Raw genomic sequence first — 27486 nt, forward strand, 5'->3', positions numbered from 1 at the left:
TGGGCCTGTGAGCCATGGCCGCTGAGCCTGCACGTCTGGAGTCTGTGCTCCGCAACGGGAGAAGCCACAACAGTGAGAGGCCCGCGTACCGCAAAAAAAAAAAAAAAAAAAAAAAAAAAAAATTCATCTCAAAATATGAACAGATTAATCAAACAAAAAAAACTCACCTGTCTTTGCATCTTTCCAGTCATCTGAAAGAATAGTCTTGGTCTGGATAGTGTATTTAGATATAGGACTATGATTGTCTGAACCACGGCTCCAAGTGAGTCCCACAGAAGTGGCCCTAATGTCTTCTATTCGCAGACCACCTGGAGGGCCTGGAGGACCTGAAATGAAAATTTGGGTAATGAATCAATGAATCCCAGCTAGTGAATTAAGTACACATTAGAATACAAAAATGCCCTCTTTGCAATTAATCTAAAGAACATATACACGATGAAATCAGTGGTGTCATAGTCCATTTAAACATAAACTATAAGAAGCAGTAATAATGGTGTTTATGATTTTTTACTAAATGCTTTCGTGATGTCTCTTTGTATGAAAGGAGATAAATTCTGTCCTTTAAAAATGGCATTATTATTATAACAAACATATGATACTCCTTGACTCATAAAATGCATTTGGCATCAAATGAACCTGACATAACAGATTGTAGCATAGCAATAGTTAATGGATGTTTGCTGAATACGTGGATCAGAGCTGACAGCACAGTCCAGATATGAGGGTAGTCAGTCGTATGTTTCATTCTGTCTACCCAAAAGGAGGCAGGACATATAACTCTAAACGTTATAGATAATTTATGTTACTTGGAGTAGAAATTTCTGAGAATGCTTGTATGTATCATTTTGGATAATACATTTTATGTTAGTTAAACTAATAGAAATAAATAATATTAAAAGAAATATTTCTATTTATATAAAATGTAGAAAACAACTGTCAATTCAGATATACGAGGAATGATCTGAAAACATCAAATAATATACTGAAGAGTCTTAGGCCAGAAGAATTATTACTGCAGAACATAAAACAATGTTAAAAATAGGCTTTCAGAGATGCTTCGTAATTCAGTATTAATATTCTTCTCTAAACTGAGAACACTGTTCTGGGTGGTAGAGATGACAAGATAAATGAGACATAACTTTTAGATTTTGAACAGCACTTTGTCTTGAAAAGAGTGAATTGGCCCGGTAAATAAATAACAGTAATAGACAGTAGTGAATGCCAGGATTATGGCATACATGGTATACAAGATACTTATACTTTGCATCATGATTTCTTCTTTGTAAAAGTGTAACAGAAAGTCCTTTAGGTGGTAATGTGGCATCTATCACTTACAATGCTAAAGAAGGCTCTCAGTTGCCAGAGAACTCCTAGAATAGACATTTCAGACAGTGACATCACTTGTTTTCTTTGTACCAGAAAGGAGTCCATCCCCAACTGAATTAGGCATAGTGAATATAATAATCAACAACCTTTTTAAGTGGCAACTTTTTTTGTTGAAAAAGTATTAAATAAAACAAAGTTTTAATCTTTTAGCTGAAAATAGGTGCCTTCCTATTTAAATGTCAGATCAGATGCTTTGTCTACTTGGCCTTTTTTCTCCACATGGGCTTTGGTCTTTGCAAAGGTATAGAGAACACCACAAACCTTCACCAATTTCCCTGCGGTTGGTCCCAAGGAGGAAAACGTGTGTGTAGATCAACAAAACTGCATTACTACTAATATTAAAATAACACAGGACACAGCCTATTGATGGTAGTAAATTTTATTTGGAATTATATAACAAATTAATAAAGGTAAATAAATTTTTGTAAATGTATAATCTGTAATAGTATTCTTATACTTCCTGATGTTAATTAAAAGTAATAATAATACACCATCCACAATTAATGAAAATAGCCACATAAATTATATAAAACACATTTGATATTCAGAAAGAACACATTGTATTTTTCATATGTAAAAAACACATTGAAATACAATGCACATTCTTGATCAGAACCACCAAGTTCCTTATTTCACATGAAGTATCATCCCAAGTCAATTACTGAGTGGAATATTTCAGAGTATTAAAATTAAAAATTAGAAATGAAAAATAAAAATTTTAAAAGGAAGAGAAAGTCTTATAGTGAAGGCATTCAGACACTTTTTCTGAGCATAAAGTTATGGCATTCAGAAAATGTTAAAGGGAATTTAAGGCAAAATTGCCATAGGTTAGTCTTTTACCATTAAAGTGAAAATCATTTCCCTACTATTATTCTGTGAAGTTCTTTGATGGCAAATGAATGACCTTGGCAAAGTCAGATTAAAGTCACATACTATTAGTGTATTTGTTGGGACATTATATGCATGATAATTTATCCAGTCACCCATTCACTGAAGAACAATATTGTTGAGCAAAAGACTGTAATTATACTTATGCATTTTTTTCTCTGATACATGCCTGGTCTATAGTGAGTTCTTAGTAAATATTTGGTGAAGACATAAATAAATTTATCACATTGACCTTCAGATAGTTCTGTAGACGTAACAGTCATTCACAATACAATCTGTATTGAAATACTGTATCATCATAAGAAGGTGAAATTGAGAAAACAAATGGAAAGGAGTTGGTTGATATTCCCAAAACCACTGTGTGGCAATATTATTTGGTAATGGCTCACTTTGATATAAAGTAGATTTTTCCATCTAGTAATTAAATACAAATATCCCCCAGAAAATACCTGAGAGAAAATATACTATTAAAGAGCAGAGATTTTAGAGTTAAAAAAGGCTTGACTTTAAATCCAGTTCCTTGATCTATCTTGGGCAAGTTTCTCAAAGTTACTCAACTTTCATTTTCTCATCTATAAAATAGGAGTAATAAAAATTGACCAGATAGGATTGAAAAAAAACCTTTAAAGAATGTAGTGTTAGGCCTGGTCCACAGGAAGTCCTTAGTAAATTTTAGCTATTAATGTTATTATTGTTACACCTGTAAGAGCTTTCTGGGCATCTGAACTATAGGACAGGAATAATACTTGTTAATAATTAACAGGGATTTGTTTACCCGATTGTTCATTTATCACTTGTTTCCACTCAAAAGTAAGGTATTTCTAGTAAATTTGATGGAGGTAAGGAATGGCTGGGGATGTGAAGGCCCTCTAATGTGTACTAAGGAATCAAGATGCAGAAAAAATAGAGTGGTTCTAACTGGGCCAGCCCTGCACTGTCTCCCAGAAGGAAGGTTTTCTAAGCAGTGTAGCTGATGTTACTTGTTCAGATTTTCTGTTCAGAATGGAGAAAAATTGTTGTGGTAGAAAATGAAATAATGCAGCCACTAGTTCCTCAGCACAAAGGCAGGCATTTAGGAACTGGCATTCCTTCTGATTCTTTCTTCAGTGACAAAAAAGCAATACATAATTCTGACTCAGAGTCTGTTTGTTTCTTTTTTGAACTCTCATCACTGTGCAAACACTTTCAAGAAATCTTTAAGGAAAGAATTGAAGCTAGGGAAAATGTAAGCGAATAGACAGCTAGATACAGGTTATTTCACTATTACTCTATCGGTATACCTTTCCAGTTTCTTAGGTGTCCTCAGGCAGATAGCTAATGATGCTAAGAACACTATATATACCAAATTTAAATTATCATGAAACAGAGAAATTGGTCAGAGGGAAAGGACCTTTGGAATTTGACCTGTATTTTAAGTGCATAAGTATATTAGATGACAAATTATTTTATTCATCCATTTTTTCTGTCTTTTGTTTTTATCATTAATGATCCATAGTGGGAATAAAACAAGAAGGAACTGGAATATTTCTCTGACTAACCCTGCAAAGGCTTTTCATCAGTTCTTCTCACTATTAGTAAATACTAAAGGAGTTGGAAAGAGAAGAAAATGAGAAAAAGAGATAGGAAGGAGGGGATAAAAAGTTATTCCAAGTATGCTTTTTGGTTCTAGTTTTTATGAATATGGTTTTATCTATACTACTTGCATACCCCCATGCCCTGGACTTCTGATATTCATTTTATTAAGCTTATGTATCATGTCCATAAAACAGTGCTGCTATTTTTGTTTTCCGATTCTTCCAAATGCTGACAGATGTCGTTAAGTGTGGACATCACTAACTGTGTTAGGCCTGTCCAGCTGACTAAATTCCTCCTTTATAAATTAACAGTACAGACTTCAATGTTGATTCTTTGCATCTTCTTTTCCTTTTCAATATCATAGTGTTCAACCACTACCTTTCTGTACTTCTTCAGGTAGAGGCTGCCACTATGGACTGTTCTTCCTTTTTTATTTGCATTACCCTCTTTCTTTCAATTCTTGTTTTTCACCATTATAACCTTTCTCTCTGGCTTTAAATATCTCTCTCAGAGATTACTGACTGAGAAAGCTCCAAAAAATCTCACCTATGGGGGGTAATTAGTAGTCTATCAAGATCCTTGTTAGTGTTATGTTTCTACATTGTGAGTTCTTCAAAGTCAGGCAAAAGGAGTCTATAATTACTGAGGCTTTTTTCTGTCACTTTTTTTTTTACATAGTGGAGGCTTTGGAAATAGCCAGAATGGTCCTTTATCATCTGTAGTTCAATGCAGTTTCACTGGCCACATCCATATTCTCTTTTCCTAAATTTTTCTAGGTTCTCAATGTTTTTACTATTAAATCACTGACTACAGGCAAATATTGAAAACATTTGGCTATGTAATGTAGGTCACACACACTTTAGAGATCACTGAAGCCAATACCTGTACATTTTACAAAACGTTGCTGCAGTTCAGAAAGGTTATTGCCAGAATGAAACAGTTGGTCTGTGACAGTACAGAAAAAGACAAGAGACTGAGTTTCCTGGTACAACCCAGGCAAAGCGAGAAGAAGCCCGTTTGAAATTCAAATCATGCAGCCCAAACGTGTCTGTCCACAAAAAGCCTGCAGAGAATTACCTGATAACTAGCACATTTATACTGTGCTTCTCTTGGATTTGCCTGCATTTTAAAAAAAGTATGAACTCATAAGAGCATAAAATGTTAGTGAATCCAAGAAAGGAAATTTATATTGTCTATTTTAATAAAAGTAATATATTTTACTAAGTAAGGAAATTTATATTGTCTATTTTAATAAAAGTAATATATTTTATTGAGTCCTTATTATATCTGAGTCATTGCTAAATCTTTTATAATTCTTACAAATAACGCTATGACGTAGGCACTATTATTTTCACTATTTTACAAATGAGGAAACCCAGATATGGACAGATTAAATAAAATAACCACAGTCATCCAGCTAGCAAACGGCAAAGCTAAGACTTGAACTCAACTGATTTGCCATGAGACTTTTCATTAACTATAGTAAAAACAATCATTTAAAAACAGCATTAGCAGCTTCAAATTCAACAATGGTATTTACTGCTTTCCTTTAGAGACCTTTTTTGTTGGGGAGAATATGAATTACTTGGGCACTAGTGTATATTGTGGGTAAAATGACAAAAACTGCAATATATTGACTACAGCTTTTTAAATCATTTTGTGATATGTTAATTCAGATAAGTGAAGGTAAAGATATCACCCATTTATAAATTCCTACTACATGCCCAGTTTTTTTTATTATCATGAAGGGATTTGTTAAACTTTCCTGAATTTTACTAGTGTTTTTAGAAAAAAATACCTATGTGTGAACAAAATACAGATGTGATTTCCACTCAGTTTTCTTTCACATGTAAAGTAATTAGAAGGAAAAATGAACATAAATACAATTATTTCTCAATTCTGCCATTTCTCCTTTAGGAATGTAGTAACACTCAGTGAAGTAGTTTTTAGACATTTGAGGAAAAATAGCAGGAAAAAAATTTTCAAAATGATCATTCACACATTATAAGCTGACTGTATTTTCTCAATCAATAACTGAGACTAATTTTCCCATAAGTACAGTGGGATAGAAGATTTGAAACTGGGATCCTCCAGGATTAAACACGATGGATGCATAGTACCCATGACTATACCCCAGGCGTCACTTGAGTCAGCGCCAATACTTAGGCAGTAACCCTAACGCACCTTCTCCCTCCAAAAGGCTGACTCGCTCTCTAAATACCTGTAGTTAGAACTGGACCCCAAAAAACTGCTGGTCCTTCTTGGACTCCACTCCGCATAGCACACATTTAATGCAAGCCTTGGCGCTAAGCAGGAAAGACATCTCAGCGTCATCTTATTTCCACTTGTAATTACTCCATAAGTAATTAAAAGCAAAGCACCACATATGAATATCCCGTGGTTCACTGTTTATTTTTACCAAAAGAGCAAATTTTAATGAAAAGTTTAAATGTTAAGAAAACAAAAAACTTTCAGTACAAATTATCATCCCTTTTAAAATAAAATAATCTGAAAATAACAATGCTGAAACAACATCAGTTATTATCAAGGCACATGGCTTCTTCTTTACCAAAACATGTCAGTTAGAGTCTCTTTATTACTACATGCCCGTTCTTGCTCTGAAAATTAGTTAAGACAACAGCTTTATTATAAGGTAATAAAACACAAATTTGTGTGCTCTTGTTAAAGCGTTAAGACTGTACTAAGATGAAGCTGAATATTAAACATCTCTACCATTTAATAGGAATATAGTAGTTTTTCAATCTCAAAAATTGGTATTTTAACCTCTTACATTGTTAAAAATGAACATAGATCCCTATTAGAAATGAGAATGAGGATAAAGGAGCTAAATGAATCTATGTAATTCTAGTTGATATTGATGCAGTTTATCTAAACAAAAATATTCTCCTTTTCCTGCCACTTGTCATAATTGTTATGTGGTTTCCTTTCTAATTTTTATTCTGTCTTTCCAAAACTATATTCCTATCTGATCTTGGTGGTATACTTTCAGTGATGGACTATGGACCACAATGCTGGTTCATGCATACCTCCATGGCAACATTTATGGATACGTGACAATTTTGAATTATTTTAAAATATCTTATTAAAATGACAGTTGCCCTAGATCTCCAGTCTAAATCCTAAGATGCTTCCTTCTATGACAATAATTAACACTAGAAAATGAAAAATGGTGGAAATAAGTAACATTTTGAGCCAGAGACATGTATTCCTTTATGATGACTAATCAATTATTTTTTAACTACATACATATTTAGGGGTCATTACATATCTCTCAAAGCTTTCCTAAGAGTTCTTCCAACCACAGATGGGAATTTTAGAGTTACTAAATGAGAAGTTCATATAATATTCCACCCTTAACCATAAACCTGTTTAAGAAGAGCAAATTATTTCTTGTGAAGAAATAAGAATTTTAAGCATGTCTCTTTGACCAAAGGGCAGAAATGAAAATATTTTCAAATAATGAAATTTAAGCAGTTCCAGAAATAATTATATACACTTCAATTTTAATCTGCCATTTCTGTCCATGTCCTTCCAAAAAGTCTTGACCTTCCTCTCAAAACAAAAGATCCAAGAAGGCTGATGCTAGGAGTTAACAGAATTAAATATGCATACGTGCTGTTAATGGCTTAGTCATCTTCACTTAAATCTTGCTACTGAGATGACAGTTTTCTCCACATGCTGACCAATTTCACTTCCCAGTCCCAGGAATTGTTCCAAAAACCTTACAGAGCCATGGGTGGTCTTCAGTTGTTTATTGCTGCTTTTGATCTTTTCTTGCCAAAGAATATATATGGCACCAGGATACAAAAGGCCACTGGAATAATGCCCCTTAGCTTACACCCTAATTAAGATGACTCATTAGTGAATTTGACAACAACAGTGTTCATTACCTGCTTGGGTAAATAAAACAGTCCATTCAGTGACAACACTCCTGTATTATAATTCACCAGTTCTTCATTTTTTTTTTCAGATAATGAGCTAATTTCTGAGATATGTAATTTCAAAGAAAAACAGGATATGAAAACACGAAAATTTTACTTGGCCATTATATGATGTACTGGGTTAGTTCAGTAGGCATTTTTCAGATATTAATGAAGCTATACAATTATATTTTAAAATATCATTCTGCTCAAAGTATGTTTAGATGTTCAAAAGGGAAAAAAATCCTCTAAGAACTAGATTGTGGCAGGGGGAACTGCAGAAGCTACAAGATTGAGTTAATTAGTAAAATCTAATATAATATGTTAAAAAAAAAAAAAAAAGGTTTTCCCACAAAGAGTGAGTGTCAACGATCACCAGGTTGGAGGCAGGCTTGCACAGACGGGGAGAAAAGGATCCGCCATGTTTTTCTCTCCATCTTTTCTGTTTTTACCTGCAAGAGGAAAGATCAAGGCTGAAGGGCAAGTGTGGATGCCCATTTAGGAGCAGGAAGCCATATACTTCAGGAATTTGCCAAGTATCCTTAATGGGTAAGTTGAAATAATGAACAAAGAAAAACATCTTCTAAACACTGTAGATGGGAGTTCAAAAAGGAGAAGGCTGAAGTGACAAGCTTTGGCCCAATCAAACCTGTTTCCCTCAGAAATAGTGACTGACTTTGTATGGAACAAGAGTTGTAACTGGATCCCTTCCTCCCCTTAAAAAAACCCTCAAATTCCTAGAGCCTTTGTAATTCCACTCCACATAGTACAAGTCTACCTACCCAAACCTATGCTCATGCCTTCAAGGCTTCTAAGTAAGAAAAAAATCCTGAGGATAAATTTAAGCAGTGATTTATGAAATTTAATCAGAGGTTGGGGCTGGAAGTCATGGGAACCTGTTTCTTGATTAATATTATATTTATTGTTTATGTCTATATAGACGTTAATAGCAAAAGGGAGGGAAGTAAAAGAAAATGTTTATAGAAAGTCATCATGGGCAACGTGTGAACTGGAGCTGTTATTCTCTTTCATAAATATGGACTCTGAGGCTTATGATGATTAACCGAATGGCCTAAGACCACAGGTTATTCAGCAGGTGAAGTGCATTTCTAATCTATGTTTGCCTAATGCCAAAAGCCATACATTTTCCATTGTGCCATGCGGATCTTTTAATGACTATATGCATATATTAGTATAACTATATTATCATAGAAAAGTATGGTATTAACAAGATGATCATCCTCCTATGTTCCCTAACCATAACTAGGGATAGTTTGATTATTATAATTAGACCACTTTATAACTACTAGTGTCCCCCTGGTTATAGTTATTTAAGTAGGAGAAATAGTATCTAGGAAAACTGCTGACTGCTTATTGCAAATTTAGTCCTATGATAAATGGTAACAAAGGTCACAAAAACGCACTTGTCTCTTACATTTGTCTTTCAAACATAAGAGATTTCCAAGTCTTTTGATGAGAATTGAAATTGCTAATTTTAAATATATTCTTTTTTTTCTCCCTTTTAAATGAAGCTTTGGTAGTTTTGTGGAGAGAGGGGGCTGTGAACAGTCACACAGGGAGCCTCCCCAAACTGTTGCACATTGGAGTGCCATTTCTTGAATTAGTAACAGAGGCTTCCAACCTCTGCAGGAACATATCAAACAGTGGTCCTCCAACTTGTTTAAACCACAAACATCAGAAGTACCTGGTGTGTTCCAAACAGGGACAGTCCCTTGCCCCAGAGAAATTCTCAGGGATGTGCGGGGGGGGCTCAAGCACTAGCTGTTGAGAGCCACTAAGACTGTAGTGAGATGATGCTCAGAAGTATATTCCTCAGTGTGACAGAGCCCAGACTGTTCAATGACACACAAGGGATTGCTACCTTCTAGTGAGTCACAAGTTATTTGCTACCAAGAATATTGAAAATTCATAAGTTTGTACATTAGTTTTTTGTGTAGAAATGAAGTGTATTCAAGGTTATCCTTTTAATTATGCTAGCTCTTGTTCACTGTTCACTTTCATCTCAATGCATTTTCAGATAAGGGAGTTGGTATTCCAGCAGTGCCCTGGGAAATGCATGTGGGCCACAACGAAGTCCCTCACCTCATCCCATGTCAACAGAGTGACCATGACAAGCATTGGGCAATTAGAAATTAAAATGGTGCTTTAATTTTTTGGAAAAAAAAAAAAGACCCTTTGGATTTATTCCACAATCTTCATTCACTCATGAGTGTATTGGGCAGTTAAAATTATAATAGAAAGGTACTGTGGCAGAGAGAAGATTGGGAGCTCCCTGCTGTGTTGATCCAATGAGATGTCCTAAGTCAAATTTAGATAACGGATGGGAGACGGGGTTCTGTCACACAAGGACAGGATCCTGTAGTCACCTCTGAAGAGGAAATAGGGAAGGCGCAAACTATGGAATAGCTGGATTTGTAGGATACCAATGGAGATTCCATAGTTGCTTGTAGTACCCTTTTACATTTCTCCCTTTCCCTTTGAGTATGGCTCTATTAATCCCAGTGATGATGGTAGTTTGGACCTGTGTGATAGGAATTTAAAAGGACTAAAATCTCCTCTCTACAGCTTGTTATACTGACCACAGGTTTAGAGGGTAAAAGTTTTCTCTGAGTTTCCTTCATTTTCATTTACTTAGGTGTAAGAAATTCTGTGACCCAATCAAATTCCCAGGGCCTGGTCTGATGAGGTTGGCTGGTGGGAAGGAGATAGATGGTGGTGGCAGGAAGCCAGTCTGCAAAAGGTACCATGAGGAAATAATTGCACATTCCTGAGACTTGAAATGGCAGACTTTACAAAAATTACACCAAAAAAATAGTTTTGCTTAAAAGGGATTTTATACCATTGAGTCTTCTATTGGTTATTTTTTCAATAACGAAGCTAAAGCATTTTGTCTTCTTTTTTAAATAAAATGAACCCAAAAAAGAAGATATTATGAAATTCTAATTTCAAATAACTTAAAATTTTACTCTCTGAATTAACTTTGAATTATCAATGCTTCAGAGTATTTGGGTGGACAATTTAACAAACAAACCATATACCAATGTGAAACAGATGTACAATAAAATTATCTGATCTGATTTTTATATTTGGGAAGTTAAACACTAAAGAGAAGTGAGAAAAAGTAAGTTATGTAGTGAATTTGAAACACTGATAACTGGCCAAGTTCTGGCTTGATCATGTGAACTCTGAGGAATATTTTCATTTTCTTTTTCTTCTTGTTTTAAACTTCCTTTGCCTATGAATGGATTACCAGTCCTTGCATGACTACCACACAGCAGTTTTGTTAGGATGACATGATAAAATTTATATGAAAGTCCTGTAGACACATACATTCTAATCTAAAACACTTAAACATTTTTAATGTACTATTTTTAAGGCCAAAGAACACATTATAAAATCAAGCTTAAAACCATCTACTATGATTTATTGTTTTTGCTGTTGTAATTACAATTGTATGACATTGACTACATGAAAATAATTTTAATTATTATACCTTTCCCTTTTTATTAGACCAGTCATAAATATATTATGGGCAAAAATAAAATTGCAAAATCTGTATCAGTAACTTTTCTATAGAATAAACATTTCTTACCAAAAAAGAAAAAAGCCTACATTTTAATTTTTCCACATTGATTATTTTATCTCATTGAATATATCTGAATTAGTGTTTGATTATATTATGTTACAGCAATGAACTGGGTGTTATATGTGAAGCCAGACTGCTTATATTCAAATCTTATCCTTTTACTTAGTAGCTAAATGATCTTGGGCAAGTAACTTAGCCTCTCTGGTACTCAATTTCCTTATGTGTAAAATGGGGATAATGATCGTATCCATCTCTTAAAATAGTGTTGTTAAAATTAGCCTTTAGGGACTTCTCTGGTGGCGCAGTGGATAAGAATCTGCCCACAAATGCAGGGGACACGGGTTGGATCCCTGGTCTGGGAGGATCCCACATGCTGCAGAGCAACTAAGTCTGTGCGCCGCAACTACTGAGCCTGTGCTCTAGAGCCCACGAGCCACAACTACTGAGCCCGCATGCCACAACTACTGAAGCCCGTGTGCCTAGAGCCCATGCTCTGCAACAAGAGAAGCCACAGTAATGGGAAGCCTGAGCACCACGCGAAGAGTAGACCCTGCTCGTCGCAACTAGAGAAAGCCCATGCACAGCAACAAAGACCCAACGCAGCCAAAAAATAAATAAAATAAAATAAATTAAAAAAAATAAGGCTTTAATAAATATTACGTATCCTAACATAATAAATATATGCTATGTAATTTGTATTTTGTTAAAATATATACTATATAATTATGTCATATATTATACATTAACATATAATTACATATCTTTATTTTTAAATTTTATATTCATAAATATGTCTTTTCACAGGATATAGATTAGAGTTGGAAACATATTTTGCCAGCATAATTTAAATTTTTTTTAAAAAATATGAACTAATTGCCATTTATTCATGTCCATAAAGACTTTTGGATATCACTGGTTATCTGTACTGCTTGTAATTTGATGTAATTGTCAGCATAATTTGACATTACTGTCTGGTAAGTAGACACTGATGTATAAAACCCATGATGGGTCAGTGAAGTGGAGTGTCTAAAAGCCTGCCAGACTATTAAGTTCTGTAAATCTTTCCTGCTTTCCCTCCTGGAATCAGAGTGAGGAGAAACAAGTTTGCTGATTATTTTTTAAGGGAATCATGGATACAGGCTGACTGTGTAGCAAAGAATAAATTCCAGTTTGCCAAAAGCTGATCAGTTTGATTATAAGACAAAGAGAGTCAGGAGCAATTAATTGAAGACGAGAAGAAATCCTACAAGGAAACTTCTCTCACTGTACTCCAGTGAGGAAAAAGAAAAGTAATCTAAATTTATATCAGTGCATCCTTCACAGTGTCATCTACCAGTTTATAACCCTCACACAGTTATGTTTCAATTTTTGAATTTGTAAAATGAACGGATAAACTAAATCACTTTCAAGATCCATCTTAAAGCTTAAAATATAATGACTCATTCTGAATGAACTACATACTTTGTTGATATATTTGAACTCTTCCTTGAATTTATGTCAATTTACATCGAACTGACTTTGAAAAATACAGTTTCAAATTATTGATGTACTTCATAACTTTAGTAGTAATTGGGAAAGCTGCTACTTTTACTAGAGCTTTCATCAAATAGAACTACGTGTAAGTTCTAGCTTTGAAACAATCAGGCTACCTTGTAAATTCAGATACACCTTTCAGCTCATTATTTCAGCTTTAGCTTACAACAGTTATGGAGAACTGGCCCTTAGCAGCTTTTGAATTTGTTGATTCTCAATGGAAATGAGAAAGCTTAATTTCTGGGCAGGCTTCACTATTAATAGATGTATGGCTGTGGTTTAGTGCCAAGTGGGGTCAGGATGCCTCCGAATGGCGCCCTGTCAGTCGCTGCTCCAGCCAATGTGGGCAATGAGGGCCATTTTCCTGTCTCAGTCCTGCAAGGACTGACGAGATGGAATCTGTAGTCTGTCTCTGTGGCAAACTTTCTTGGCCAAAGCAAGTGGAAAGCAGAGGCAATTATCCAAGTATCTGAGGTAAATGTGTGTTTTTCTGACCCAAATACTTGAAAAACTACCTCAACTATTCTTTTTGATTTGACTCTGATGATCTGGACACATCTTTCTGCCTGTATAAATGAATCTCTTTTCTGGATGTCTTCACATATGCATGTGTGTGTGAGGCAGGTGGAGGTGGTAAGCTGTGTGTGTACTCGTGCATCTGTCTGGTTTTGTGTGCACATCACGTGCAACTTTTTAATCTGTTCTTCCTAATTTTATAGTGATTAAATTAATTAATTTAAAAGTCCTTTTGAATTAATTTAGGCATGCCATGCTTAAATAATAATTTTGAACTTAAATCCACATTTGGTTATTAATAATAACTTGAATATAGGAATTCTTGAACACTGGGTAAATATTTATGCCAGATACCGCAGAAATCTAAACCCTGATTTAGCACCAAGAGTTCCACTAACTTTTAGCATGACAGCAGACTCACCGTCTTTTTGCTTTCACAAATTGCCAGGGTCCCTGAGTTAGCCATACAAATAGAATGCTAAATAATCCAACAGGTGGTAATTTAACCTTTTAAAATAAATTCCTTTGGCTTTATTTTTCCCACAATGTTTTAAAAACCCAACTACTATTTATTAGCATGTGCTGGACGATGGATGGGAAAACAAGAAGAGCAGAACTGCAGTCAGTAACTTTCACCATTTAGTAACAGCAATTCTAGAACAGACTTGGTAATCGTTTGGGTACTATACCAAATTAACTATTGAAAGTTTTAGTGTATTAAACTATTAAAATTTTAAAGCACTAACTACAGAAGTTTTAGAAATTAACTATAGATTTTATTTATTCTTACAGTCTGGAAGAAGCCTAGGTTCCAAAATGATTATTATGAAATAGATGGGCAATACAAGACAAGTCTCTTTCTCTTGAAGTCTAAATTTTGTAGTATAAAGGAATGGAAATTTTCTAGATGACCTCCAGGATTAATTCTAGATTTAAAATTGTATATTCCAAGTTTAACATAAATGCAGATATTTCATGTAGCTACTCTGAAGAAGTTGGAAGGAAAAAAGATGTAACTGGTGCATGATTTTCCAATAATAGGACCATTAGAACTCTTTTATCTGAGACAAAGAAAATGTTTACTTCCTATTTTTTAAGAAAGAGTACTAATTAATCTGGAACAACATCTCTAAGTAAATGGTTCAAAATTGTTTGCCTGGATAGCGAAGAGAGGTGTGCTCTGGATATGAACTCTGCTAACATAGAACATCTGGGAGTAACAAATACTCAAGAGCATTTTCTGTAGAAAAGACCATTGGCCAACCATTATGATTGTTTAAAATACAGCAGTATTATTCAGACTAAAAAGTATATTGACAGCTTCCAGCAGGTTATTTATTTGGCTATATTACCTTAACTTAGCCAACACAGGATTTAAAAGTGGGTTAGTCATCAACCAAAATGACCTCCTTAAGAAAGAATCTGGTAACCATGTCATTAGGCCAAGTACTAAAAACTTCAGGGGATTACATCAAATAAAGATGACATCTAACATATCCATTTCCATTCTGCAACTGTATTTTGGCATTAGAAATACACACACACACACACACATTTTGGCATTCATACATACACACATGCACACACACAATATTCTAATCTAAATGAAAATCTACATAAAACTATGAATATAAACTTTTAATATAAAAATATAAACAATACAAACTTAATTTGGGGATGCAATGATTTACACAGTTTTGTATTATCCACTGGACCTTTAGTTACACTTTTTCCTAAATGTTTCCAAATTTCACATAGCACAGGTTAGTGTTGAGAATCAGACTAAAGTCTTTTTCTTTTGTTTGTTTTTAAATCTCAGCCTTGTATTAAGAAATTTTGTTTAATATGGTATATAAGATGTAAAAGAGGGGGCAGATGTGAAAAGTATAATCATGATTGCATTTTCTGTTTTGGCAATTTTAGTGACAAACATTATGTGCAGCCAGGTGTCAGGAAGGTCCTCCTAACAGTCGGTAGCATTGCCAAGGATATATATAATACAGCAGAAATGCCGTGGAAAGTAGTAAAAAAACAGACGTCAAAGCCTCATTTCTTGCTTTTGTGGCCTAATTTTATGGTCCATTTTTGAAGGCTGTCCAAAAGTGCACTCATAAAAGAGAATTTAGATTTGGCAAGCTACGTAAATGTTCCCACAGGTGCTGTCAGATAAATCCTGAAACACCTTTCCTTCTAAATGACACTTTTTTTTTAACTGAAAAGCACTAAGTCCTCCAGAAACATCTTTTGGTAAAAACATTCATACAGGGCTGTTGATGTGCATCAAAACTTACTTGATGAAACAACCTGAAATACACTTTTGTGGGACCTATTTAGTACAACCTTTATTACAATAACAACAACAAAAAGGAAATTTGTATCGATCCTCTTGATTTGGATTTTTATATAAGAAGCCTAAAACCATTTGAAGTCTAATAGCTGGTTCTTTTTTTTTTAACTAAAAATAGTTTTAAACTGTAAAGGTCTTCTAGATATTAAGCAATTTGTAGCTGTTTGAGTTCTAAATCCCTTTGGCTATATTATATGCACCTCTGTTTTAAAGTTTTATTCTGAAATTACCTCTTTCACTAATACAATAATAATTTAAATTGATGTCAATATGTGCTCTGATAGAAAAAAAATTAGTAAAATCTTTAAAAATTACTTGAAATGCCATATTACCAAGAAATGGCATTACAATCTCTTGTAAAGTTATCTTCATTTTTATATCAGTGCTCTAGCTGGGAAATATTTCATCATATTTTGTTTTTGTTTTTTTATTTACTTACTGTTGATACATAGATTGAGTGGTTCTTGATTAACTTTAGAGTTTTTGAAGCTATCTTATTTGGTGTGACTTAGGGCTTAAGTGTAGCTGTGCTAAAATTATATGAGGGTAAGGGAAAAAAGAGTTAACTCTTTTTCTCACCACCTGGACTGCCTTCCTGCGTTTCCATGCCACTCCTGTCCTTACATCAGAGCTCCCTTCCCTGACTTCTAGCCAAATATTCATAACAGTTTTTCAATTGTCTGTTGATTGACTTCTATTTGGTTTGAACAGGACGAATTGGAGGAAAAGGGGACCTTACCATCTTTTTGAAACACATTTCTAATGTAATTTACCCATTCCATAAACAAAATAATAGGACTTTCAAACTATTTTCCAAGAATTCCCTAGAACAATAATTTCCAAAAACCATTTAAAGACCACTTCATCACAGGCATCATGGGGCATTATTAAAAATACAGATTTGCCAGCCCGGGCCAGGTTTAAACACTTGGTCACTCTGGAATGCTGTAATTTAATGCCCTCCATAATGACATTCTTTAAAAATATATCCAGTATTTATTTAAAGGGGAGACAGACATGCATAGGGAAAAAGGAGTGAAGGAGGGTTCTGGGGAAAGAAGTAGAACACACACTCTCTTCTACTGCCTTCAGTAATTCAACCCTGGTTCCAAAGCTGCAACCCCACTAGGTCCTTCCCAGGCCTGGATCCACTTCCTCAGAAGGCAGTTTGGTGGCCACCACTTGTTCAAACATTACCTCTGGGTGTGCCATACTCTTTGCTTTCTAGTAATATTATACTATTTTTGAAAAAAGAGCCCATATGTACATATTTTCTTTATATTTTCAGTGTATTTTATGTCCAGTGATTTTTTTCTTAAACATTTTTTTGGAGATAATTATAGATTCACATGCAACTGTGAAAATTAATACAGGAAGGTCCTGCATATCCTTCACTCATTTACTCACCATAACTTTCTGTATAACTAAATACAATAACAGAACCAGAAAATTGACATCAACATAATCCATCAACCTTATAGTACAGATTTTGCTAGTTTTACATTCATTCATTTGTGTGTTTATGTGTTTGTTTAGTTCTAAGAAACTTTTAGTTTTATCACATGCGTAGACTTCTGGGACCATGACCACAGTTAAAATACAGAACAATTTCATCATGAGGATCCCCTGTTGTACACTTTCATGGCTACAGCTACTCCCCTTCCTCTAGCCTCCCTAAGCCACCATTAATCTACTCTCCATCTCTATAATTTTGTCATTTCAAGAATGCTAAATAAATGGAATCATACAGTATGTAACCTTTTGAGGTTGGCTTTCTTTCACTCAGCATTAATTCCCTTGATATATATCCAAATTGCACACATCAATAGATCATTCTTCTCTTATTGCTAAGTAGTAGTCCATGGTACTAATATACCACAGTTTGTTTAACCACTCATCTATTTAAGGGCATTTGTTTCCAGTGTTGGGCTATCATGAATAAAACAGCTATGAACATTTGTGTATATATATTTTATGTGGACATAAGTTTTAATGTCTTTGAGATAAATGTCCAAGAGTGCAACTACTGGGTCCTGTAGTAAGCACATGTTTGGAAACAGCCATACTGTTTTCCAGGGTGGCTGTACAATTCTACATTTTCACCAGCAATGTGTGAGTGAGTGACTCTGTTGTTTTGCATCACTATTTCTTTTTTATTTTAGCCATTCTTATAGGTATGTAGTGATATATCACTGTGGCTTTAAATGTGCATTTCCCTAATGGTTAATGACATTGAACATCTTTTATGTGTTTATCTACCATTTGTATATCATCTTCGATGAAATGTCTGTTCACATCTTTTATCTTTTTTCATATTAGGTTATTTTAATTTTGAGTTTTGAGAGTTATTTATATGTTTTACATACAAACCTTTCTTGGACATATGGTTTGCAAATATTTTCTCCCAGTCTGTTGCTTGTCTTTTCATCATCTTCACAGGGACTTTCACAAAGCAAAAGTTTTTAATTTTGATGAAGTTCAGTTTATCACTTTTTCATTTTATGCATTATGCTTTTGGTGTCAAGTCTAAGAACTCTTCATCTAGCCTTAAGAGCTGAAGATTTTCACCTATACTTTATTTTTCTAAAAGTTTCATAGTTTAAAATTTACAAATAAGTCCATGATCCATTTCAAGTTAATTATGTATAAGGTCTGAGGTTTAGATCAAGGCCCTTTTTTTTTTTTTTTGAACTATGAATCCTCATTTGTTCTAGGACCATTTATTGCAAAGGCTAATCTTCCTCCACTGAATTAATTTTCATTTTTGTTATAAATCAGTTGAGCATATGTGTATGGGTCAATTTCTGTGTCCATTGTTGATGCACCATGGTTCACCAGGCCAATCTTTAAGCTAGCTTTGCTAAACCCATCCCAGAGCTATTAATTTAGAAACTTCCAAGAGAGGCTTAGAATTGTGTATTTAAAATTAATTGTAGTAGTAAATCTGATGTACAGCCCAGTCTGGCACCTGCACCCAGAGGTTACACAAAGATTTTTCATGAATCTTTGCTGAAAAGGTTGGTGGAGAGGAAGTAGGGGATAGCAGGTCACCCTGTTTAATTAAATTAAATATATTGAGAAATATTTAACATTTAGGTAAAGCTGTATAAAATAAGAAATGACCACCTAAAAACTCACCATTCAGGTTAAGAAATAAAACATTACTTATTCAGATGTAGCCTTTTGTGGGTCCCCTCCCTCCTTAACCACACTCACCTCCTCTCCTATCTCCAACCCAGGGGTAACAACTCCCCTATATTTCGTGATTATCATTTTCATGCATTCTCTATATTTGACCATATAAAATATGCACACATATTCATATACATACATACATACATATATCTGTCAGATTTGTTGTTTTAATAGAAACTTGAAGTAAAAGCAACTATCAACTTGATCAGTGTGCAACTTATTCTTGCCAGTTCTCAAACCCAGACCACAGCATATTCTGAAGTCTAGTTTAGCTCTGTTTGCTTAGATTTGGGTATTTTTACTGTTTTCTTTGTTCATCATGCTATTTGATGTCTCAGAACTTTACTCTGGCATTATTTTCCTTCTTCCTGAAATTTACCCATTAAATATTCCTTTAGACATAAGAGTCTCTTGGGAAATAAACTCTGTTTCTGTTGGTCTAAATATAACTATTTTTCCTCATTATGAAATGATAACTTGTCTGTATATATACTTCTTGGTGGAGAGTTATTTTTCTTTCAGCACATTCCATGGTTGTATTAGTTATCTACTGCTGCATAACAAATTACCCCAGGCCTGAGTGGCTTAAAACAATAGTAAACAGTTATCTCTTTTTTTTTTTTAACATCTTTATTGGAGTATAGTTGCTTTACAATTGTATGTTAGTTTCTGCTTTATAACAAAGTGAATCAGCTATACATATAAACAGTTATCTCTTACAGTTTCTGTGGATTAAGAATTCTTGAGTGGCTTAGCTGAATAATGCTTGATCAGGGTCTGCCATGAAAGTTATAATCAAACTGTTGGCCAAGGCTACAGTCATCTGAAAGCTTGACTGGAAGATCTGCTCTCTAGATGACTCACTCAAATGACTGGGAAGTTGGTATTGGTTATTAATAGGAGGTCTCATTTCCTCTTCATGTGGGCTTCTCTACAAGATTGCTGAAATATCCCCATGACATGGTAGTTGGCTTCCTCCAAAATGAGAATTCCAAAAACCAAGGCAGAAGCAGCAATGTGATTTATGACAATGTTCAGTGCTGTCACATACACCAACCCTAAGTGTTAGAGGGATTACACAGGGGCTGGTTTATCAGAAAGCAAGGATCACTGAGGGTCACCTTGAAGTCTGGATCCCCCAATTACCTTGTGACTTTTATTACTGCTGCTGAGTAGTTGGCCATCAGAATGCAGCTATGCAGAAATGTATTTGACTATTTGAATTGCAAATTTCTCTTGATATAAAATGAATACCTTTTATATTATTAGAAATAACATTTGGAGAATGATTACAACTTTCAGACTTTTATCAGTGTTAAGCAATACTTTTTATCTACCTGTATAGTTTTTTTCAACATCCTGCTATAGTGCAGGGACTTAAAATGCTATATCATATTTCTACTAAGTGCACTTGCCAGATTGCTTTGCTTTAAATTATATTTCCTATGACTAAAGGGCTTTAGAAAAAAAAAAAAAACTTTATATTTTCACATAATACCTGCTATACCTTTTTTATATTGGTTTTTCTGTAAAAAATACAGAGTATGATGATTATTAATTACCTAAGTATGAGTGGATAAGGTTATTAATATTCTTTGACTACATCTGTAAAACTTCGTCTTCCCTGTGAGTACTGGGAGTTTGCTGCAATGTAATTATATGAAGACAGGCATTGTCTGATGCAATGCCTGATGCACAGGCATTGTAACATAACCCCTATTGTAACACTAATGATAATCTTTTAATATGCAAATAATTTCAATTAAATACAAGCATAGAGTATTGCTGGAAGTGACTTAACAGCTAGTGGTCTGACTAGAAAGAACAGTGAATAGTCCCTCTCCCTGATAACTCTCACAGACAGTGGATGTCCCAGATAACAAAATATTCCTAATGGAAATACTGAACTTAAATGAACTTCCTTTAATTTAGCATTTTGTAGCCTTGGAGTTTTATTAATTTTCAATTAATCCAGAATGGGTATTAAGACAAACCATGAATATCATCTCATTTACTAATTGTTTATCTGATTGTGCAAAAGCTGACTGAAAAAAAAAGTGCAATAAATAATGGTCAATAAATATTTCTAGTAGGTAAAATGTGAAAAAAAACAAAATTTAACATGTCACTGAGACAGAGGGAAAAAGAGAACAATGAAACTATGAGATAGAATTCTGCAACTCACTAAATATTAATAAAAATGCATATGTGAATTTCACAACTTAGTAGAGAAGGTAACTCATATGTACAGATTGCTATAAAACACATTAGAGAAAGTAATAATTGTTATGAGAGTTTAGAAGAGAGGGCTCATATTTGGGACCTCATAAAAATGACTCATGAGTTTGTTACTTCTTGAGCCAAGTCTTGAAGGATGGATAAGATTTGGGCAACAATCAATGAAAACAGCATGTAGAAGGAATGCTGTGAACCAAGGAACAGAGGTAGAAATCCTAGGGTATTTCTGTGGACTAGTTGGTCAGGAGGAATGGTGAGAGATTAAAGCTAAACAGGCCGAGATCACCACACCTCATGGAACTTCTTGGGCACTTAGCTAAAAGGAATGGTCTACATTCTGTAGGCAGGGAGTAAAGAGCTGATGAATGATTTTAAATAAAGTAAGGCATATTCTGAGCTGGGCTCACAGCTATATAGCAGAGGCCAGTAGCAAAGGCATTGTATTTTCAATAAGCATGTATCCAAGCACATTCTCAATCATTTATAAGAACAAAAGCACTAGTCTGAAAATCAGTAACAAATAGAAACATGATACATGTACAAATCATTTTTTATTCTAAGATGATACTGGTAAATGTATAACACTTGAGGTTATAATAAACAGCACCAGTGTATTTTTTCCATAAAAAATAAAAAAGGAAACAAAACTCTACTCAACACATGAAAAGTATTAGCAGGAACTGAGAACTTCTGGTAAGTACTAAGTTTAAAAGCACAAACATTTAGTAAGAGGTTTGTGGTGTAAGTTGCTAAAAAATACGTAGTTTGTAAAACAAACAAAATCAGTTCTGTTTACTACTTGGCTGGCATAAATCAGGCATGGGTGAAGAACTGTTCTCAAGGATTGAGACTCTAAATATATAAGAATTCGTACCAGAGTTACCAGAAGATTATACATATTTATGTAAGTCATATAGCTTTGGTTTTGTGATTCCAAAATGTTGAAACTCTTACCTCGCACAACAAGGTCAGCTGAGGCTGAAGAATTGTCCACAATTGTCTGAGCGGTACACGTGTACCTCCCAGCGTGTTTTAGCTGGGCATTTCGGATGAGCAGTTCGCCATTGGAATCCAGCTGTTGGCAAAAACAGCAGTCATTCAAATCAGTACATTTTTTTCACCAATTAAATGGTATTTAGGATATGAGAGGTACATTTTCCCCTAACAAAATGAACACCTGTTCGAGATGTGCTAACTGTCTGTGTGTTCTTAGGTTACTTAAACTCTGGGCTTTTGTATCTCAAGTGAAAAATAGAGTGAATTACCTAAGGTCATTTTTAGCTTTAATGTCTTTAGTATTCTATTATTTATATAATCAGAGGGCATTTTGAGAGAAAACACAGGATGAAACTATTTCATTGATGTCTTTTAAAAAGAAATGTGAAGGTCCAAAAATCTTGATGCTCAATATCAATGAAGATACATAAATGCTGTATGGCTAGGGAGAATTATTAATTTGGTTATGTAAAACCAGTCTAAACAACTAATTTCAAGACGTGCCACAGTTCATTTTACAAAGATACTAAAAGTGTGCAGAAACTGTCAAAATGGACAATTCTACTAACATGTTCTGTTTTGGCCAAATATAACCTCCTTGTGGGCAAGGATTTTTGTCTTGTTCACTGCTCTATTCCCAGTGCTTAGAATAGTGTTTAACATATGTTTTTTTTAAGGAGGCTTGAGGGAATTTTGCTTGTGAATGATAAGGCACCATCCCAATGCAGTTTCTAAAAATAGCTAATATTTATAGAATGCCTCCTCTATACAGATCCTGGGATTCTCTTCTGAAAACACTCCTATGAGATAGGTCCTATTTTGTCCATTTTACTAAAGATAAAAGTGAGACTTAGAGTAGCCAAGTAATTTAACTATGGTTACTTGGTTTGCTTGGTTGGAGGAGCATAACATAGTCCATGCTCATTATCTCCAAAATACTCTCTTAAGAGAAAAATTTGGAAAACTCGATTTTTAAATAGACATTTGGTTTCCCTGAGAAACAAAAATATTGATTTACTATTGCAATTATAGATATCCAGATACATTAAAGGATGAAAAACTAATGATTAGGTTAATATTTCACGTAATAGATGAAGGTATTGTTTCTGTTATATGACAGACCTGCAAATTTTAATTATTTAATGACTATATATGGAATAAATGCTCTGCTTCACCATTGGTTCTGCTGGTGGCCCCTTCACATATTAAATTCCCTGCTGGTCTTGGAAAGTATTTGGGTTGCAATCCTTGCTTGATTAATAAGATTAATTAAAAATAATAGCTAGTTATCATCTGAGCAGATTGATTCAATTGGTTGTAATAGAATACTACTATCTCCATATAAAGAACTGGTCAGTGGCCACACACCTTGTTCCTTGGTTTCAGTAATTAAAATCTCTGAAAAATGAAACTAGGGGTCATACAATTTAATGTTAGTTGGGGTCCTCCTGTCCCTTGAGGTCTAAGATTGGGTAAAAATCCAGTTTCCAAGATTTCCTCAAATTCCTAAGGTAGGGGAATTCTTTCCTTCTGTTCTCTTGACCAAGGAGCTCCAGACCAACCTTTTCTCTATTTTGCCATGAAACCTACTAGCATGAAGTATTCCCTAGTAAAGTAGGTGTACTAAAGAGTTAAAGGTCATGGAATTGGTTGTATCCCACAAAGTAGGGCAATTATCATCCACTGTATATTTCTATTTTTAAAAGTCCTGCTGGTCATAATTTTACTAAGGATTTCTCAGTGACCTTCACCTGTCTCTGTTCCCTATCATCTTGTTGGCACTCACTCTCACTCCCATATCTTACCTCTCTCTGCTCTTCTCTTCTTTCCCTTGGAAACAAACAACTATTCTTCTTTCCTCGTTAAGCTGCTTAATTATTGGATCGTTGCTTGGATTCTGACGATACTTCTTCCTCAAACCCTTACTTTCTGTTTTTAGCTTTTGCCGTTTCTTTACCTCTTACCCCTCAGTCCATTTTAATCTGGTTCCCAACTCTTCAACTCATTTTACTTGACTTCTAATAGCACTTGACCTTTCTTCCCCAAACACCCAACTTTTCTAGTCATCTGTGACAGCACATTTTCCAGAAAGTTTGAGAAAATTCTTAACCTCTCATCTTCTTCAACTTCCCTATAATTCCAAAATAAATTATTGAATTTATCCCTTCCTCTTCTTCAACACTTCCTCTGACCTTGTCCAAGCTACCAACATCTCTCACTGAACTACTATGTCCTATTTGGTCATGACCCTCACCCCTGTCCCATCTATTCTTTTCTCTACTTAGCACTCAGGGTGACCTTTAAAAAATGCAAATTATGATCAAATCATCCCTTTCTATAAAAACAAACTAAAACCTTTAAAAATGTTCCACTTCTTGGAATAAAAGCCGTAAGTGTTATGATAGTCAACTTGGCTCCATTCTCTAAATTCTGTCCAATATTCCAGCTCAACTAGTGCCACCATTGCAATTACACTCTGTTCTCCAGAAGAACATTCCCTTTTTAAGACCTTAAATGTATCTTGTTATCTCCTATCTCTGGTTCTCCAAGGTGTTTCCTTTCCTGGAATTTGATCTCTTCATACCCCACCATCTTACCACCTTCATCTAAATAACATTTACCCTCCCCCACCAATATCAGTTCAAATCATTTCCTTAAGCAAGTCTTTCTGTTTTCTGTTGTTACATTTTGCCATAGCACATTTTACTTAATGTGATATTATATATATCATTTACAATAAAATATTTTTGCAATTATATGATTAAAGTTGGTTTCCCTGAAGGACTGTAAGTTTTATGAGAGGAGGAAACATGCCTGATTTCTTCAGCATTGTATCCCTGTGTTACATGTGTACAGCTGTATGTGCTGTATCCCTAAGACCAGCACAGTCCCAGGGATATAACAACACCAAATATACATTGTTTAAGTGAATTTTTCAGCATGCTTATTAAGACTTCTGGCATCTGCTCTTAAGATAATATATGTTTACTTCTTTTCGGGTACAAGCAGAGTTAGGATAGCAAGTTCATATAGCGCATCACAATGGCAGAATTTTGTAAGCAAATAATGAGACATTTTGATGTCAGGATGAAGTACACACTCTTGTCACCTCTTTTCCCACTTCCTGTGCCCCAGAAACTTACATTTTACTTACATTTTACCATGTGTTCTCTTTCCTGCAGACCTTTGTACATATCACTTGCATTGCCTGGATTCTCCCATCTCCCACTTCTATCACTTGGCTAACTTCAAGTCATGGTTTAGATGCCCCTTTCTTCTCTAGAATCCAAAGTCCTGGTTAGGGGATTGCCCCTTGCATATTTTCATTTTAACTATCCCTTTCTATTCTAATTATTTAATTGTTCATTTCTTCTACTAGACTGTAATTCTTTGAGGAAGAGACTAGGTCCTATTTATTATTACATACAAATTATGTATTGTGATATCTGACATACAGGAGGAATTCAACAAATAAATATTGCATAAATGAATTAAAATACCTATTATCTAAAATGTTTTTATTAAATTCTTTTAGTAATTTCATATGATTTTTCAGGTAAGATAATGATAATATTATAAGATAAAATAGCTGAATTGAGAACAACTATTGCTATCCATATATCTGAGTTCAGCTATCAATTAATATTTCAAATTATTTGTAAACAATTTCATCAGTAAATATAAACGTTTTAGGAATAATGTGTAAATTTATAGAGAAAAGAATGCAGTTGACATATAAGAAAATGGACACCTCTAAGTTTTTCAACCACCCATATTTGCTGTAAAGAATTAGGCCTTTACAAATTCAAAATTTATAATACAAATCACAAATTTACAGAGAGATCTGCCCTTTCTGTCAGCTTCTGGAAGGTAACCTGTAGTATTCTTTCTTTGCCTGGGCATCTTGGGTCATACTGAAGAGTTCTAACCATGTGATTTAGGGTGGAAGTTAGCCACACCTGTATAGTTTTAGAGTACGGGCTGACCATGCCAAAAAGACTAACATTGTGGCTTAGGGTAGGGGCTTTGGGTCATGTGTTATCAATCAACCTAGATATTAAGATTAACCATTTGGGCAATCAATCAGTCAATCAATGCCTACATGATTAAGCCCTGGTTAAATCTCTAGATATCAAAGCTCAAGAAAGCATCCCTGGTTGGCAATACTCTCTCTGTGCCTACTGCCACAGACCATAGCTGGTAGAGTAATGTATCCTGACTCCATGGGGAGAGAACAATGGAAGCTCTATGTTTGGTACGTCTCCTGGGCTCTGCCCCATGCATTTCTTCCCTTCGTTGCTTTCAATCTGCATGCTATTTGGGTAATAAATTGTAACCATGAGCATAATAGCTTTCAGGGAATTCTGTGAGTTCCCTCTAGCACAAGGAAACTGAGGCTGGTTTTGGCAAATCCTGGAACTTGCAGTTGGTTTCAGAACTGAAGATGGTCTTGAGGACTCTGCCTGACTTTGTAGTTGACCAATTCTACATATCATACTAAATAGAATTCACCTAAGGGGGGAGGGGTAAAGAAATATTATTTTATTACCTATAGCTATCTTTTTAAAAATATTTAAAGTAAGAAGAGAGTAAAGTTGTGTATATGGGGAAGGTAATAATAAAAGAGTTTTTCTTGAGCCATTGTAGGTGCTAACTGACATATTTCTGAGACAATTTCTAGTGAGAAAAAATAAAATAATATAAAATAATTACCGTAAAATAAAATAATTTAAACACTATATATTAATAAAACAGACTGCTTTAATGTGCTTTAACATCCTTAAAGTTCAATACATCATAGTACTGAACTTTGACATTAAATATTCATTAATGGAAAGATATTAAAAAATATTTTTAAACTATCATGACACAAGATAATAGTTATATTTGAGAAAGAATAATGTTTGCATAAAATTAAAAGCACTTAGCTCTATTGCATGCTTTTATTATGTTAACTCACTACTTGGGTTGCTCCATGTATCCAAATGAAAGATAATCCTGTTGCTAAACTTCCACTATTTCAATGAACCATGGGATTATATTGGAATTTAAAAAATAAAATACTTCAGAAATTAAAATTTAAAAAAATTCAACCTTATAATAAAAAAATGAGAGCAGGAAAATAATATAAAAATAATTTGCGACACCATAATTACCCTTTGTAAAATATTTGAATGCTGTACACCTAATAATCTTCTTTAATGAAATTGCTATAATTTTCCCCAAAATCTCAGTTTGAAACACAGTGCTGTTTTCATATTCAC

At 34.3% G+C, this 27486-nt stretch overlaps 1 protein-coding gene across 1 annotated transcript in view; it reads right to left on the minus strand.

The window, feature by feature from the left end:
- Positions 1-27486, minus strand: part of CNTN1 (contactin 1) — a 229815-nt gene that overhangs the window by 84821 nt on the left and 117508 nt on the right. The window contains exons 15-16 of the mRNA XM_060166540.1: positions 22181-22301; positions 168-326 (exon numbers count right to left, since the gene is read on the minus strand). Coding sequence (XP_060022523.1) covers positions 168-326; positions 22181-22301 — 280 coding nt within the window. The remainder of the gene's footprint in view (positions 1-167; positions 327-22180; positions 22302-27486) is intronic.

Source organism: Lagenorhynchus albirostris, chromosome 11, assembly GCF_949774975.1.
Source record: "Lagenorhynchus albirostris chromosome 11, mLagAlb1.1, whole genome shotgun sequence".
Taxonomy (NCBI): Eukaryota; Metazoa; Chordata; class Mammalia; order Artiodactyla; family Delphinidae; genus Lagenorhynchus; species Lagenorhynchus albirostris.